Raw genomic sequence first — 17,904 nt, forward strand, 5'->3', positions numbered from 1 at the left:
CCAGACTGCATCAAAAAACAAACAAAACAAAAAGGAAAGACATTTGAGCAAACAGAAGGTGCCCTTGGGGGAAGAGCATTTCACGCCAAGGAACAGCAGGTGCTCAGGATCTGAGGCAGAAGGGTGGGTGGTGCATTGGAGGCCAGAAGGGCTGGGGTGGAGTGATTGAGGGATGAGAAGTAGGAGTGGGACTGCGGAGGTGGGGGCATATAGTTTGTTTTCTTTTACTTTTGTCTTAATCTTTTCAAGAAACTGGCTCTTAGTTTTACTTATCAGCTCCATTTGACCCAAAAACACAGTTCCAGAATCGAAGGTGTAGAAACACTTCAGAGTAGGTATATTAGAGAAATAGTTTAGATTCGGTTTTTTTGCAACTCGTTCGGAATGAGCCACAGACTTCTCTGTTGCTCAGCAAGACAGAGGAACTGAGCATGACACAAGTACAGAAGCGTTACCTAGAATGCAGGGTGACAGCACAGTGGGGGTTATGAAAACCAAAGGAATATCCTAGAGCCTGTCTTCAGCTAACCACTGTTTCCAGCAGCTCCTAGGCTTTCGAACACACCCTTCCTCTTTTGCGTAAATCAGAGAGCGTGTGACAAAGAGCATTTATCTCCCTCCCCCTGTCCTGAACCTCTCAGTCAGTGGTGTCTAGAATGCATTACTAGTATCTCTCTTCTTTCTCATTCTGTGGAAGAACTGAGTTCCAGTGTTGAAAATACTCGTGTTGGGAACATTGGAAGCCACAACCGTGGGCTGAAATATAATAAATGTCTCTGTTTTGGGGATACTTTGATTTACCTCAAGTGGACCTGGTGACCTATATTTATTTATTTATTTATTTATTTTTGAGGCAGGGTCTCACTCTGTTGCCCAGGCTGGAGTGCAGTGGCGTGATCATGGCTCACTCCAGCCTTGACCTCCCTGGCTCAAGTGATCCTCCTGCCTCAACCTCCGGGTTAGCTGGAACTACAGGCATGTGCCACCATGTCCAGCTAATTTTTGTAATTTTTTTTTTTTTGTAGAAATAGGGTTTTGCCGTGTTGCCCAGGCTGGTCTCCAACTCCTGAGCTCAAGTGAGCTACCTGCCTCAGCCTCCCAAGGTGCTAGAATTACAGGCATGAGCCACCACTCTCAGCCGGTGACCTATTTTATACCATAGACATACACACACACATACCCTGGAGTTGAAAGGCTCCCTAAGGAAGTTTACTTATCATTAAAAATATAATTGAAACATGAAACAAACAGGTTATTTAAACTACATATAAAAACTGACCACGCAACTCTTCATCTCTGTGGTATCTTGTCTTTCATCTTTGTATGTAAACCTAGGGACAGAATACTAGGGTTTAGCACTACCTTCCACTGGTTCTGAAACCATGCTGTTATAGCCTCATGTGGTCTTGTTTCTGGAGAATGCAGGCTTTCCTTCTTCCTTTCCTTTTCCTTTATCTTTACTATTCTTAATAACAGATTAATTTGGTTCTCATGAAAAAATGGGAATTCCTGGAAGTACCTGATACATTTGAAGTAACTCAACAAAGTAAGATTTCATCTCAGCTTCCACTTAATAGATCATATTCTTAGCAACTAATTACACCTGTCTGAAATGCCAATGCAATTAAAAACCCCTAAAAGCTGAAGGAAAAGGAACCTCGTTTCGTCACTTTTCAGTTAAGCAGTTTCTATGTTGGGCTGAATCACTGTGGTAGAGCTTATCTATTTGTTCATGCAGTGAAGAGTTGTAGGTAAAGTCAGAGGTTCTGAAATCACAATCCCTGGTTTCACATGCAATCTTCTCCACTTGCTAGTTGAGTGGACCTTGGTCTAATTGTCTCTTTTCTGAGCTTTAGGTTCTTTAACTGTTAACTCAGCATGGTCCCTTCCTCACAAAGTTTCTATGAAGATGAAATGAGGTGACATTTGCAATGCACACAGCACAGGTCTGCCATATGGTAATTGTATAAGACATATTAGCAGTTATTAATTTAAGTGAAATGTACAAGTCATTGGCCAACTCTAGAGGTTGCAGGAAATACAAATATTGATTTGCGATATGGCCCTAATCCTCAGGAGAGACAGACTAAAAAGATGACTATGATATAAAAGTAGAATGTAATTAATGCATGAGAGAGGGAAAGATGAGCAAAGAACCAGGAAAGTGCAGAGGACAGAGGGGTCACTTCCACCGAGGAAGCTCCAAGAAAGAGGACATGGAGGAGGTCACTTTTTGGCCTCAGTGAAAAATGAGAAAGAAGTGAATGGACTTTTTATTTATTTTTTATTTTTATTTTTTTGAGACAGAGTTTTGCTCTGTCACCCAGGATGGAGTGCAGTGGCACCATCTCAGTTCACTGCAACTTCCACCTCCCGGGTTCAAGCGATTCTCCTGCCTCAGCCTCCTAAATAGCTGGGATTACAGGCATGCACCACCATGCCCAGCTAATTTTTATATTTTTAGTAGAGATGAGGTTTCACCATGTTGGGCAGGCTGGTCTTGAACTCCTGACCTCAGGTGATCCACCTACCTCGGCCTCCCAGAGGGCTGGGATTACAGGTGTGGGCCACTGTGCCCAGCCTGAATTGACTTTTTAGTAGAAGACAGGTGGACATTTTAGGAAGAAAGAATGATGTTGGCAGAGAAAAAAGAGATGTAAAAATGTGCCATGTGTTTGGGGGAAGGGTGGTCCATCCTTTTGGGGTTAGAGCACGAAAAAAGTAAAGATGATTTATGCTGCCTGTGGCTAGAAATACAAGACCTATACTTAATTTGGAAAGTAGAAAGGAGCCATTGAAAGTACAGTCACCCCTTGGTGTCTGTGGGGAGTTTGTTCCAGGACTCCCCTTAGATAGCAGAATCCAAGAAAGCTGAAGTCCCTGATATAAAATGCTGTAGTATTTCCATATAACCTATGCACATCTTTCCATATACTTTATTATTTGTTATTATTTTTAATAATAAAGATGGAGTTTCACCATGGTGCCCAGGCCAGTTTCGAACTCCTGTCCTCAAGTGATCCACCGACCTTGGTCTCTCAAAGTGTTGGGATTACAGGCATGAGTTACCATGCCCAGCCCCTCCCGTATACTTTAAATCATCAGTATATGTATAATATACTGATGATTTATACATATCATATACTGATACATATAATATCAGTATATGTATAATACCAAAGACAATGTGAGTGCTATGTAAATAGTTGTTATACTGTATTGTTTAGAGAATAATGACCAGAAGTCATTGCCATTAGTCAAAGTCTATACATGTCCGGTACAGATGCAGTTTTTTTCCAAATATTTTCTATCTGTGGTTGGTTGAATCTACAGGTGTAGAATTCACAGATAAGGAGGGCCCATTGTGCAATGTTCATGACCCCTTTTCTAAAAATGGCATTTAAGGAGTGTGTAGAAAATCAGTCCTGAGCTGCTTGATGAAATACCATGAATTTCTAAATTAGAGACAAATCATTTGTAGTGAATTCAGATATGTCATCGTGTTGTGTAGCCATTAAAACATGCCCATTTGTGTTCACTGATGTGCACTATGTTTTTATACTTATGTTTTCCCTGTGCAGGTGTGATCTCCATTCCTTTGTACATCCCTCACACGCTGTTCGAATGGGATTTTGGAAAGGAAATCTGTGTATTTTGGCTCACTACTGACTATCTTTTATGTACAGCATCTGTCTATAACATTGTCCTCATCAGCTATGATCGATACCTGTCAGTCTCAAACGCTGTAAGTCAAAACGTTAATTTATCCCTCTTAGAAGATTATGTAAATGTACATGATGGGTCCCCAAGCAAAAATTCTTTTAAGCCTAATTGTTACTTTAATCGACAGCCCTTACAGGAGCCCTATCCTTTTGTTGTCTGGCATAAAGTTCTTGCTGGTTGTTAGTTTGTGTGACTTGGATAATTCACTCACCTATGTGCCATTGAAATGAGAAGGAATCAAAGAAAACCCAAGGCAAGTTGTCCTATCTGGTGTACTGAGTCTATAGTAGATGGGATAGACATGACATTCATGACAGGTTTATGGGTTCTACTCCACAGACATATTGCGACCTGAATATATTCCTCGGAATGGGACTTGGAGCGCAGTAGAAAGAATCCCATACTTTGAAATGTGATGAGAAAATCAATTCTGAATGGCCAAAGGAAAAGACAGTATATAGGGAAGCTACAGTTTACACAGTGGGACCAGCCAGAAAGATCAAGTCCTCGTGCCCTTTTAGAACCTGGGCCAAGAAAGATGGAACTTACTCAAGATTTGGAATAGCCTCATCTACGAGTTAGTGGAAATTTTTAAGTCAGCTAAATTTCTCAGCAATGGATCAAAAGAGAAAATAAGGTTGAAGTAAGGACAAGGGGGCCATAGAAATGTGGGGCAGTGATCTGAAACCTTTGAGGCCTAGATGGGAAACTTCCTTCACTCCCCTCTCAGGGACCCAACTCTTTGGGGGACTACTGTGTGACAGGCATTTTGCTAAGTGCTGGGATACAGAAGTGAATATGCAGAGTCTCCATTTTATTTTTCTTTCCAACTTTTGTTTTGGCTTCAGGGGGTACGTGTGCAGGTTTGTTACATGAGTAAGCTGCGTGTCGCGGGGGTTTTGGTGTAGGGATTGTCACCCGGGGAATGAGCACAGTATCTGATCGGTAGTTTTTTGATCCTCTCCCTCCTCCCACCCACCACCCTCAGGTAAGCTCCGGTATCTATTGTTTCTTTTTTTGTGTGAGTCTCTATTTTTGACGAGCATAGTCATCTACGTGGAGGCAGATCCAGGAACAAATCGGTTCAGTACAACGGACTAAGTACTGTCCTGGGGTGTTGAGAGGACAGTGACAGCTCTAGCCTGGGACGATTGTGCAGCTGGAGGTTGACAGGATTGGAAGGTGTATTAGATCAGGCATAGATAAACTGCTGTGACAAAGAGTCTCCAAAATGTGGAGGCTTAAGCAAGATAAAAGTTTATTTTTCTCTCACATAACAGTCCATGAAAGAGTGGATTCTCTGCTCCAGGAACTCACCCAGGAACCCTGCTGGCAGGGTGGCTCTGCACCCTTTAGGGCAGGGACTGGCAAACTTTCATTATCAAGAGCCAGATAGCAAATAATTTGGCTTTGTAGAACCTACTGTTTCTGTTGCAACTGCTCAAATGTGCCATTATAGCCCCCAAACAGCCATAGATGATATATACAAAAGTGTACTTGGCTCTGTTCCAATAAAACTTTATTTGCCCAAACAGATGGTGGGCCACATTTGTTTCTCTCTTTTTTTTTTTTTTTTGGAGACAGGATCTCGCTGTGTCACCCAGGCTGGAGTGCAGTGGCATGATCTTGGCTCACTGCAACCTCTGCCTCCCAGGTTCAAGTGATCCTCCTGCCTCAGCCTCCCGAGTAGCCGGGATTACAGGCGCATGCCACCATGCCTGGCTAATTTTTGTATTTTTAGTAGAGATGGGCTTTCACTGTGTTGGCCAGGCTGGTTTTGTACTCCTGATCTCACGTGATCCACCTGCCTCTGCCTCCCAAAGTGCTGGGATTACAGGCATGAGCCACTGCACCTAGCCCATATTTGTTTCACAGACAGTAGTTTTCTGGCCTCTGCTTTAGGCCATTCTCCTCCTCTGCATGGCCAAAGTCAGGTTGTTGTCATACTAGATTCTAGGAAAGGGAAGAGGTCCAGAGCAAGGGATTTTTTTTTTTTTTTTTTAACCAAGTAGTGCAGAGTCACACAGTCATTTCCACTTACATTTTATTGGTGAAACTTAGTCACATGGTCCCATCTCGTCACAAAGGAAGCTGGGAAACTCTAAGCCACCACGTGGTCAGGAAGGAGGGGAGAATGGATGTGGGAGGACAGCCAGCTGTGTCTCCTCCTTAGCATCGCATACTTCATTGGCGCCAGGGACCACTGCCGTTTGTATTGTATGCGGAGAGTGCAGATCAGCTTGGATTAACAATTCAAATGCCTATAGTCTCATATTTTTCAAACTGCTGGCCTTGACCCATTATTGATTTATGAAATCAATTTAGTGGGTTGTGACCTTTTTTTTTAATGAAAAAATGTGGAATGAAACAGAATAGAAAAGCTGAGCGTGTTGGCTCACGCTTGTAATCCCCAGCACTTTGGGAGGCCAAGGCAGGTGGATCTCTTGAGGTCAGGAGTTGGAGACCAGCCTGGCCAATATGGTGAAACCCTGCCTCTACTAAAAATACAAAAAAATTAGCCAGGCATGGTGGCGCTTGCCTGTAATCCCAGCTACTTCGGAGGCTGAGGAAGGAGAATTGCTTGAACCCGGGAGGCGGAGGTTGCAGTGAGCTGAGATTGCACCATTGCACTCCAGCCTGGGTGTCGCAGCAAGACTCCATCTCAAAAAAAAAAAAAAAAAAAAAAAAAAAAAGAAATGGAATAGAACAAAATAAAAAATTAGAAAACTTCAGATTGTCTTGTACATAATAGAAGTAAATACTGTTTTATGAATACTTCCATCTGTGTGCTTGGTTGTGATATACAATATAATTTTACTTTAGATCACAGTCAAGTGTTTGAAAAATAATGCTCTAATTCATAATCTTTCCCATTTGTACTTTCAAAATTTCCTTTCTTTCTGGGTTAACATTTCTTTTTAATCTCCACTGGATGTTCCTAGGGCTTCCTTCTCTGGATGTCCCAGCTTTTGAATTTACTCTCAGGTTTGTGGGCAGAAAAGGGACAGCTTACCCAGTTGGGAAAAGTGCTTAGAGGTTACAGAAAGATGAGGGATGATGTCCAGAGGGAATGTGGACTTTCTTTTTGTTTTTTTAAAATTTTTTTAAATTTTTATTTCTTTGAGACAGAGTCTGGCTCTGTTGCCCAGGCTGGAGTGCAGTGGCACGACCTCGGCTCACTGCAAACTCCCCCTCCCGGGTTCAAGCCATTCTTGTGCCTCAGCCTCCTGAGTAGCTGGAATTACAGGCACGTGCCAGCACGCTTGGCTAATTTTTGTATTTTTAGTAGAGATGGGGTTTTGCCATGTTGGCCAGGGTGATTTCGAACTCCTGACCGCAAGTGATCCGCCCCCCTCAGCCTCCCAAAGTGCTAAGATTACAGGCATGAGTCACCATGCCTGGCCTGTTTTTTGTTTTTAAATCCTAGTCTTGCCTCGAGTAATTCCCCTGGCAATTCAGGCTGTAAACTTAGTGAGGGATGGGTTGGCTAGATCCTGGGTCCCCAGTGCACAGCACAGAGTAGAATACATAGGGTTCCACAAATGAATGTATGGATGCTGGCAGGGGTGCTCAGGCAGGACCTTGTACCTCTGCGGGCGAATAATTCAAATGCAGCCATGTGAAAACAGAAGGAAGCCTTCAAAGACCACTGGGATCCCATAGGAAGTAGCAGTGGGGGAGCTGAAGTCTTACTGTAGCTGAAAGTACGGGAGACAGTGTGATAGGGGAAAGGGATGGGTGGCTTGGGAAATGGAAATCTGACAATAATTTGGAAAAGAAAAGCCCAGTGCAGGTGGAGCACATGATTACAGTCCTCAGAGAGGTTTTCTGGAGGGGCAGATTCCATGTGGCTGAAGTCAGAGTTGGGTGGGGAAGGAGAACAGCAGGGCTTCATGGTAGCTGGAGGGAATGGGAATTAAAATGTACAAAAAGGGTTTGGTGTGGTGGCTCATGCCTGTAATCCCAGGGCTTTGGAAGGCCGAGGCTGGCAGATCACTTGAGGTTAGGAGTTTGAGACCAGCCTGGCCAACATGGCAAAACACAGACTCTACTAAAAATACAAAAATCAGCTGGGCTTGGTGGCTGGCGCCTGTAATCCCAGCTACTCGGGAGACTGAGGCAGGAGAATCACTTGAACCCAGGAGGCGGTGGCTGCAGTGAGCCAAGATCACACCACTGCACTCCAGCCTGGGCTACAGAGCGAGACTCTGTCTCAAAAAAAAAAAAAAAAAAAAAAAAAAGTACAAAAAAGTATACAGAATTAAGATAGTAAAAGAAGGGTATTTCTTTACCTGCAGATGAAGAAAGAAACTTGACAGTAAAATCAAGACGACAGGAAATCTTATGGCTGGGAGGACACGCTGGGGCATTGTGTTTGTTTGCTGGGGCTACCAAAACAAGACCACAAACTGGGTTGCTGAAAACAACAGGAATTTATTCTGTCACGGTTCTGGAGACTAGACATTTGAAATCAAGGTGCTGACAGGGCCATCCTTTCTCGGAAGGCTCCAGGACACCTTGTTCTGTGCCTGTCTTTTAGCTTCTGGTGTTGCCAGCAACCCCTGGTATTCCTTGGCTTGTAGATGCGTCCCTCCAGTCTTTACGTCTGTTGTAACGTGGTGTTGTCTCCCAGGGTCTGTGTCTGTGTCTCTGTTTTCTCTTCTTATGAGGATATATTAGATAGGGTGACTCCTAATTCAGTATGACCTCATCTTAACTGGATTACATCTGCAAACACCGTATTTCCAAATAAGGTCACATTCACAGGTACTGAGGGGTTTAGGACTTCACCATACCTTTTTGGGGGATATAATTTAACCCACAGCAGTCACTTAGAATGGTCCTGAAATCCATCTCATTACGAACACCAACAAGTTCTAGTAGGCTGCTCGGCCTCGCCAAAAAAACCTGATTGACAGAAGGTGTGGATATTTTATTGGGGCGGGAAAAAAGTAGGGTAAGAGACAGTGTCCTGAATAATGGGCATATTCTGTAGTGGGCAAGAGCTAGGCCGCTGCGGGATTTCAGGGACACCACTCCACGCAGCCTAGGTCTGGATTCAAGCAATGCTTGAACTGTCTGTCTTTCAAAAATGCTCCCCGGAGATGCAGAGATCAGCATCCTCTTCACAGCTCCTTGGCTGTCCATTATCTCAATTGACCTTATGCATAATGGAAGAGAGATCACTTTCCAACATATTGTGTTATATCATTACCAAGGCTGAGCAGAGCAATTAAAAAACTAAATGCAGCTTTAGCACCATCTGGGTATTGTTACCATCTTCATAATCATTAGATTTAGTGCAAGAGATGTATTAATTAGTGGCACAGGAAGCAGAAGGCAAAAAAAAAAAGTGTATCGCATGTGAGAGCTCGTGGTCAGCACCATATGCATTTTAGCTTAGCCTCAGAAAGACCAGCAATTTGAGAGAGAAAAAAAAAACAACCAAATCCACCTCCCTACAGTTAAAAAGAAAACTTAGTGTTTTTATTTTTAAATTATTAACTAGCTTTCTTTTACCTCCAGCCAATAGAGGTCTTCTCAGCCTGTAGGATCCATCAAAGAAAGAGTGCTGAGCAATGTTGCACCCCTTTAAACCATGAGAAACCACTGCAGAATGAGACTTAAAATCTCACAGAACAAATATGACACAAGAAATGGAAAAAAGGAAGCATGCACCAATTTCATGCGTAGATCCTTTTTTTTGCCTGTGAGTGAGGAAATCAGAGAAACATGGAACATGAGAGCTGAAAGGAACCTTGGAACCTTACTGATATTTTTTTTTTGAGACAGAGTCTCACTCTGTCACCAGGCTGGAGTGCAGTGGCTCCATCTCGGCTCACTGCAACCTCTGCCTCCCTGGTTTAAGCGATTCTTGTGCCTCAGCCTCCCGAGAGCTGGGACTACAGGTGCGAGCCACTATGCCTGGCTAATTTTTGTATTTTTGGTGGAGACGGGGTTTCACCATGTTGGCCAGGCTGGTCTCGATCTCCTGACCTTGTGATCCGCCTGCCTTGGCCTCCCAAAGTGCTGGGATTACAGGCATGAGCCACCGTGCTGGGCTGAAACCTTACTGATTTAAATGAGGTTCAGAGAGGTTGTCTGTTTCAGGTCACCTTAAAGAGTTCCTTATCCCTCATAGAGTGATTGGTCTTAGGAGTCTTTAGTTTTAGAAGACATTATTAAAGATTTCAGGATTGACATAAGGATTGCGGGTCCTGTGATGGGAGGGCAGTCCTCACTCATAGAATCTCATTTTCCTTTATAGAAGCCTGTCCTTGTGACCAAGGGGAGTTAGAATATTCTTCATCCTTAAAAAAGATGGTGGCACTAGCCACAGTCATATCTCTCAAAGTGGCTGGTGGTCACAGCTTTGACATTGTATTTGTCAGGTGGAAACACTTGCATAAAGAAGTAACGTGGGTGGGCTGGGTGGGCTCAAGTTTGTAATCACAGCACTTTGAGAGGCTAAGACAGGAGGATTACTTGAATCTAGGAGTTCGAGGCCAGCATGGACAACATAGTGAGACATTATCTCTACAAATAACAAAAAAATTTAGCTGGGTGTGGTGGTGTACATCTGTGGTCCTAGCCACTTGGGAGGCTGAAGCAGGAGGATCACTTGAGCCTAGGCAGTACAGGATGCAGTGAGCTGTGATTGTGCCACTGCACTGCAGCCCTGGGCAACAGAACGAGACCCTGTCACAAACAAACAAATGAACAAACAAACAAACAAACACCAAGAAGTGACTTGGTAATGCTTAATAGCAATGTAGTATTTATCTGCAGCAGGTTTAAAAATCCTTTTTGGGCCAGGTGCAGTAGCTCACATGTGTAATCCAAGCACTCTGGGAGGCTGAGGTGGGCAGATCACCTGAGGTCAGGAGTTTGAGACCAGCCTGGTCAACATGGTGAAACCCCATCTCTACTAAAAATACAAAAATTAGCCAGGTGTGGTGGTGGGCATCTGTAATCCCAGATATTCAAAAGGCTGAGGCAGGAGAATTGCTTGAACCTGGGAAGTGGTGGTTGCAGAGAGCCGAGATTGCACCATTGCACTCCAGCCTGGGTGACAAGTGTGAAACTCTCTCAAAAAAATAAAATAAAAACTAAAAAAAGAAGTCTTTTTGTCTGTGGTTAATCTTCTTGGGAGTGACAAGAGTCCTTTCTCTTTTTGATTCCACCTTGAAGTCTCAGCAAAAACCACAGAGTAGATTCTTTCTGTATATTGGAATCAGATATGGCAATGGCTTTCAAACTCTTTTGACCGTGACCACAGTGAGAAATGGATTTGGTGCTGGGATTCAGAGAAACTGCATTTCAATTTATTTACATGTATGTATCTCTATTCCCAAAGACATATTGCTTTATTTGATGAAACATCATTAAAGAACACCTACCCTCACTATATGTGATGCATTCTGACATCAACTATTCTATTTCATTAAAAAGGTCTGGTCATGCTCAGCCTGCAGATTGAGCAATACTGTGGTAAGGTGCGTCCAACTTCAGTTGTTTGACATTCGGATTAGTGTCAATTAGGAAAAACTGCTTTCTTATTTTACACACTGGCCTTGACATTTTCTATAGTATTCAGGGATTTAACCTTGAAGGTAACAGTCTTCTCCCCTGAAAACCATTAAGAAATTCTGCCTCTTGGTCCAGGCTCCACTGAAGTCAAACCCTCTGTCCTGGTCCACATCGTGATACCCAGGTTAGTTAATGTCTCCATCCTTTGCACATCCCTGAAATTTCTAAGGACCTATGAGATACTTTATGCATTCAATATACACATTCACTATATTGAAAATAATTTGGTTTCTTCTAGGTGTCTTATAGAACTCAACATACTGGGATCTTGAAGATTGTCACTCTGATGGTGGCTGTTTGGGTGCTGGCCTTCTTAGTGAATGGGCCAATGATTCTAGTTTCAGAGTCTTGGAAGGATGAAGGTAGTGAATGTGAACCTGGATTTTTTTCGGAATGGTACATCCTTACCATCACATCATTCTTGGAATTCCTGATCCCAGTCATCTTAGTCGCTTATTTCAACATGAATATTTATTGGAGCCTGTGGAAGCGTGATCATCTCAGTAGGTGCCAAAGCCATCCTGGACTGACTGCTGTCTCTTCCAACATCTGTGGGCACTCATTCAGAGGTAGACTATCTTCAAGGAGATCTCTTTCTGCATCGACAGAAGTTCCTGCATCCCTTCATTCAGAGAGACAGAGGAGAAAGAGCAGTCTCATGTTTTCCTCAAGAACCAAGATGAATAGCAATACAATTGCTTCCAGAATGGGTTCCTTCTCCCAATCAGATTCTGTAGCTCTTCACCAAAGGGAACATGTTGAACTGCTTAGAGCCAGGAGATTAGCCAAGTCACTGGCCATTCTCTTAGGGGTTTTTGCTGTTTGCTGGGCTCCGTATTCTCTGTTCACAATTATCCTTTCATTTTACTCCTCAGCAACAGGTCCTAAATCAGTTTGGTACAGAATTGCATTTTGGCTTCAGTGGTTCAATTCCTTTGTCAATCCTCTTTTGTATCCATTGTGTCACAAGCGCTTTCAAAAGGCTTTCTTGAAAATATTTTGTATAAAAAAGCAACCTCTACCATCACAACACAGTAGGTCAGCATCTTCTTAAAGACAATTTTCTCACTTCTGTAAATTTTAGTCTCAATCTCACCTAAATGAATTAGGTCTGCCCTTTATTTTGCCCTTTTCATTCTACCAACAGATCTGCACTTTGAAGTCAATGGAAAATTACTCCAGTGAATAATAGCAGTATAATATTATGACTTGATAATATTTTTGTAAACTTGTAGTCATAATAGTACTATATTCTTCTTAGTCCTCACCTCTTCCTTGTCCTTTAGATCTTAATATCATGCTGATTACAAAAATCCAGTTTTGTTTTCTTTCTATGTTCCATGCATAATACAGTCTTAAGTGAATTTCTCTTTTTTATTTTATAGTAATAGAAACTTATCCAGTTTGCAAATCATTCCCTAAAGCATGCAATAGGAAAAAGAACCTCCTGGCTGGGACTGCCCAACTCTGTTCTGATCACTGGGTGGGTGAGGTAGGGTTTGAGTTGGCAAGAGCAGGGAACAGGAATGTGCCCAGGTGAGCTCCTGTGTGTGTCCAGATTTTATATTCCTCATCCCAGTAAGGAAGAAAGCGTAGTGTGGGAGAGGAGAGAGCTGATGACTGCAGTTCTCAAAGGTCCTCAGTGAAGTTATTTTGGAGGCCCTGGTGGTCACAGGATCAGAAGGCAAGGGATAGGCAGTGGTCACCAATGGTTGAAAGTATGGCTTGTCCCATTTCTTCCTGTTCTCTTTTTCCAGCTTCCACATCAGCTTCCTTTTTTGAGAACATACAGAAGAAGAAGGCTAAGAGATGGTGAAGAGACTACATGATTAAACTAGATAGACCTGATATACAGTCACTGAACTAGTAGATGTCAATAATTATTATTTTTAAAAATTTTTATTTGTTGGCCAGGCATAGTGGCTCATGCCTGAAATCCCAGCACTTTGGGAGGCCAAGGCGGGCGGATCATGAGGTCAGGAGATCGAGACCATCCTGGCCAACATGGTGAAACCCCATCTGTACTAAAATACAAGCAAGTAGCTGGTTGTGGCGCCGCATGCCTGTAGTCCCAGCTACTCGGGAGGCTGAGGCAGGGGAATTGCTTGAACCCGGGAGGCGGAAGTTGCCAGCCTGGCAACAGAACAACACTTTGTCTTAAAAAAAAATTTTTTTTTGTTTAAGACAGCATCTTGCTCTGTCTCCCAGGCTGGAGCATAGTAATGCAATCATAGCTCACTGCAGCCTTGAACTCCTCGGCTCAAGCAATCCTGCTGCCTTGGCCTCTCAAGTATGTAGGACTACAGGTACTCGCCACCACACCTGGATAATTAAAAAATTATTTTTGTAGAGATGAAGTCTCACCGTGTTGCCCAGCCTGGATGTCAATAATTATTTAAAAACAAATTTTTTTTAAAGTTTTTTTGAGACAGATTCTTGCTCTGTCACCCAGGCTGGAGTGCAGTAGCATGATCAGGGATCACTGCAACCTCTGCCTCCTGGGTTCAAGCGATTCTTGTGACTAAGCCACCTGAGCAGCTGGGATTACAGGTGCATGCCACCATGCCTGGCTAATTTTGGTATTTTTAGTAGAGATGAGGTTCTGCCATTTTGGTCAGGCTGGAATTTTTTTTTTTTAATTTTGATAAGACAGGGTATCGCCATGTTGGCCAGACTGGTCTCAAACTCCTGGGCTGAAACAATCCTCCAGCCTTGGCCTCCCAAAGTGCTGGGATTATAGGCACAAGACACCACAATAATTATTGCCTGGATGTCAATTATTATTTTAAAATATTGTTGTATTTACTTAATGTCTTTAATGCATTTGCCCAATATTTTACATTGTACTGCTCAGAGGTATTCCTTTATTATGTGGTTAGTATAGGTTATACTTTGCTGATGATTCACATTTTATTAGTTTGGTTATGTTTTGTCCTTTTAAAAAATTTTCTTTTGAGATGGGGATCTTGCTATATTGCCCATGCAGGAGTGCAGTGGCACGCTCTCAGCTCACTGCAGCCCTGACTGCCTAGGCTCCAGCAATCTTCTTACTTCAGCCTCCGGAGTAGCTGGGACCACAGGCACTTGCCACCACACCCCACTAAAAATTTTTTAAATTGTTGTCTTTCTTGAAGTGTTCTCTGCCTGTCTTTGTCACAAAATTTCATTTTTCTCATAGTTAATTTCATCTCTCTGATAAGAATTTATTGGTGTTTCTTTTATAACTTTGCAGTTCTTACACCGTTTAGTCATTTTCATGTTTCTTAGAAACTTTAAACCTTTAACTTCAAACATTAAAATACAAAAGTCTTTTAAGTACATGAGTGCTTAGAAATGTACATAATGTTTATATACACTTATGCCTTACATTAAAGTTCAATATGAGAAATACATATTTAACATTCAATAATAATTTTAAAAATTTGAGAAATAAACTCTCATAAATGCACACATTTTTATAAACTTGCTACTTGTCTGCTGTTGATTTTAACATTTATATAAATTACTAGTTGTGGATTTCATGTGATTACTGGGGGCTTGAACATTCATGGAATGGAGTGGTCCTATGAAAACTTTTCCCAGTTGAACCTCAGGGGGTGCATGCCCAAGCATTCACATGTATTTTCTAAAGTATATATATATATAAAATATATATTGTATTTCATTCAATCTAAGATGCTGTCAAGATAAGACATATTGTTATTTTATTTACTATATTAGTCTGTTTTCATGCTGCTGATAAAGACATACTCAAGACTGGGAAGAAAAAGAGGTTTAATGGACTTACAGTTCCACATAGCTGGGGAGGCCTCACAATCATGGTGGAAGGTAAGGAGCAGAAAGTCACTTCTTACATGGATGGCGGCAGGCAAGGAGAGAGAGCTTGTGCAGGGAAACTCCCATTTTTAAAACCATCAGATCTTGTGAGACTCATTCACTATCACCAGAACAGCACAGAAAAGACCCACTGCCATAATCTAATCACCTCCCACCAGGCTCCTCCCACAACACATGGGAGTTGTGGGAGTTACAATTCAAGATGAGATTTGGGTGGGGACACAGCCAAACCATATCATTTACCATTATGAAAAAGAAAATGCTGCAAATTGTCTGATACAATACTTCAAAAAATCACATTGACAATAAGCTTCATTCTGATTTTAGAGTTGAGATGTGGACAGTATGTGTCTTAGAAGTGATGAAGTATGATGTGTGTGTGATAAGTGAACTGAACAAGGCTAATTCTCTGTGAAACAAGAGTTTGAAAAATAAATCCTATGATGGTACATGCATATATTTATTAAACAAGGGTTTATTGAAGGTCTATCATGTATTGGCTACTCATTGTAAAGGTACCCGTGAACTGTGCCAATAAGGTTTAGATTCTCCAGGAACAGGAATTTTCCTTTGGGCTTCTCTTAGTACACCACCAGGCACTCCATAGATGCTCAGTAGATGCTTACTGAAAAGGCATACTTGAGGCATTTTCATTCAAACAGAAGGTGAATCCTAGCTTTAAAATTCAAGTATTTAAAATTTGCACTAGAGGAACTTTAGAATATTTTTTCCATTATAATAAAAGTAATGTGTATTTATTGTAAGAAGAAAAGACAATACTAAAACAATTCATATATACAAAGAGTAGCCATAATTATTAGTTTGGTGAATGTATTAGTCTGTTCTAGCATTGCTATAAGGAACTACCTGAGACTGGGTAATTTATAAAGAAAAGAGGTTTAATTGACTCACAGGTCAGCAGGCTGTATAGGAAGCATGCCTGGGAGGCCTCAGGAAGCTTACAATCATGGCAGAAGGTGGAGATGAAGCAGGCATGTCTTACATGGCCAGAGCAGGAGGAAGAGAGAGAAGGGGAAAGTGCTACACACTTTTAAACAACCAGGTCTGTTGAGAACTCACTATCATGAGACCAGCAAGGGGGAATCTGCCCCCATCATCCAATCACCACCAGGCCTCTCCTCCAACATGGGGGATTACAATTTGATATAAGATTTGGGCGGGGACACAAATCCAAACCATATCAGTGTAGATGTTTCTAAAGAAAAAAAAAATAATGTAATCTCATTTTTTGGAAACACATATTTGCATATATAAATTTCTAAAGATATCTTCAGGCAAACGCTTTCATAAAATGAAGGCTTCTGTTCTAGAATGAGTAATTACTGCTCTCTCCCCCAAACATGGCAGGCTTATAAAAAAATCTGATTTTTAAATATTTATTTGCTCATCTTAAATCCAGATCCAAATCCACTGGCATAATTGGCAGAACATTCCTAAGAATATTGGCTTCTAAGTATTGTCTTCAGTTGGTGTGTATAGAAATGGACTCCTGAAGACTGAAGAAGGGCTTTGGGATATAAATGCTGAATAGGAATGACACTGTAGGTCAAGTGTTTTTTTTTGTTTTTTTTTTGTTTTTGAGATGGAGTCTTGCTCTGTTGCCCAGGATGGAGTGCAACAGCGTGATCTTGGCTCACTGCAAACTCTGCCTCCCAGGTTCAAGGGATTCTCCTGCCTTAGCCTCCCGAGTAGCTGGGATTACAGGTGCCCACCACCACGCCCAGCTAATTTTTGTATTTTAGTAGAGACGGGGTTTCGCCATGTTGGTCAGGCTGATCTTGAACTCCTGACCTCAGGTGATCTACCAGCCTCGGCCTCCCAAAGTGGTGGGATTACAGGCGTGAGCCACTGAGCCCGGCTGGTTAAGTGCTTTTATGGGTCATGAAGCTTTCGACATAAGTAGCTGAAGTATCCTAATAGCATTTTTTTTTTTGAGATGGAGTCTCACTCTGTTGCCTAGGTTGGAGTGCAGTGGTGCAATCTAGGCTCACTGCAGCCTCTGCCTCCTGGGTTCAAGTGATTCTCTTGCCTCAGCCTCCTGAGTAGCTGGGTAGCTGGGATTATAGGTGCCTGCCAACAAGCCCCAGCTAATTTTTGTATTTTAGTAGAGACAGGGTTTCACTATGTTGGCCAGGCTGGTCTCGAACTCCTGACTTCAGGTGATCTGCCCACCTCGGCCTCCCAAAGTGCTGGGATTACAAGCATAAGCCACCACATCCGGCCCTAATTGGAATTTTACAGAACTATTTTTGTGGCTTTTTGGTAGCAATTTTCCTGTAGTAAAGATCTTGGTATTTGAGGAAACCTTTTTTCACATTATGATTTCAGAAAAAGAAATTCTAGAATACAAAGGAAATTTTTATTCTAATAATTGCTGTCAGTCAAAGTTGAATGAAGAAAAGAGAAACCACGTTAATTATTTAAAGCAGAAGAAATTTAATGCGGGGAATTGGTTAACCCAAAGATTAATACTTTCAGAAAAGAGCTAACATCTTAGGAATTGAGAGAATATAAGGGGAGAAGTGATGTTATCAAAATCTAGGATCTTGGAGAAGTATCTGGAGGACTGATGCTTGGACTTCTGATTGATTTGTGATGCTTTGTGGTTAGGGCTTGGGCATCCCAAGGGATGGGGCCAGCTGGTGCTCAGACTGCCACGTGGAGTTGAGGGGACAGCTGTGGCGGCTGCTGCTGGTCCCTCAGATGGGGTACACTGAAGTAGGAGGCTTGTTG

The 17,904-nt window shown here is 42.2% G+C and overlaps 1 protein-coding gene across 4 annotated transcripts in view; it reads left to right on the forward strand.

The window, feature by feature from the left end:
* Positions 1 to 14,778, forward strand: part of HRH4 (histamine receptor H4) — a 39,960-nt gene extending 25,182 nt beyond the window's left edge. The window contains exons 3-4 of one of the 4 annotated variants that reach the window (XM_054537739.2): positions 3,582 to 3,745; positions 11,552 to 12,456. In XM_054537739.2, coding sequence (XP_054393714.2) covers positions 3,582 to 3,745; positions 11,552 to 12,367 — 980 coding nt within the window. In that variant the 3' untranslated portion in view covers positions 12,368 to 12,456. Of the gene's footprint in view, positions 1 to 3,581; positions 3,746 to 11,551 lie in introns of all 4 variants that reach the window. The other 3 variants (XM_002828121.4, XM_009252298.4, XM_009252299.4) reach the window with 3 other exon arrangements.
* Positions 14,779 to 17,904: the final 3,126 nt, after the last annotated feature.

The sequence above is a fragment of the Pongo abelii genome, chromosome 17, assembly GCF_028885655.2.
Source record: "Pongo abelii isolate AG06213 chromosome 17, NHGRI_mPonAbe1-v2.0_pri, whole genome shotgun sequence".
Lineage (NCBI taxonomy): Eukaryota > Metazoa > Chordata > Mammalia > Primates > Hominidae > Pongo > Pongo abelii.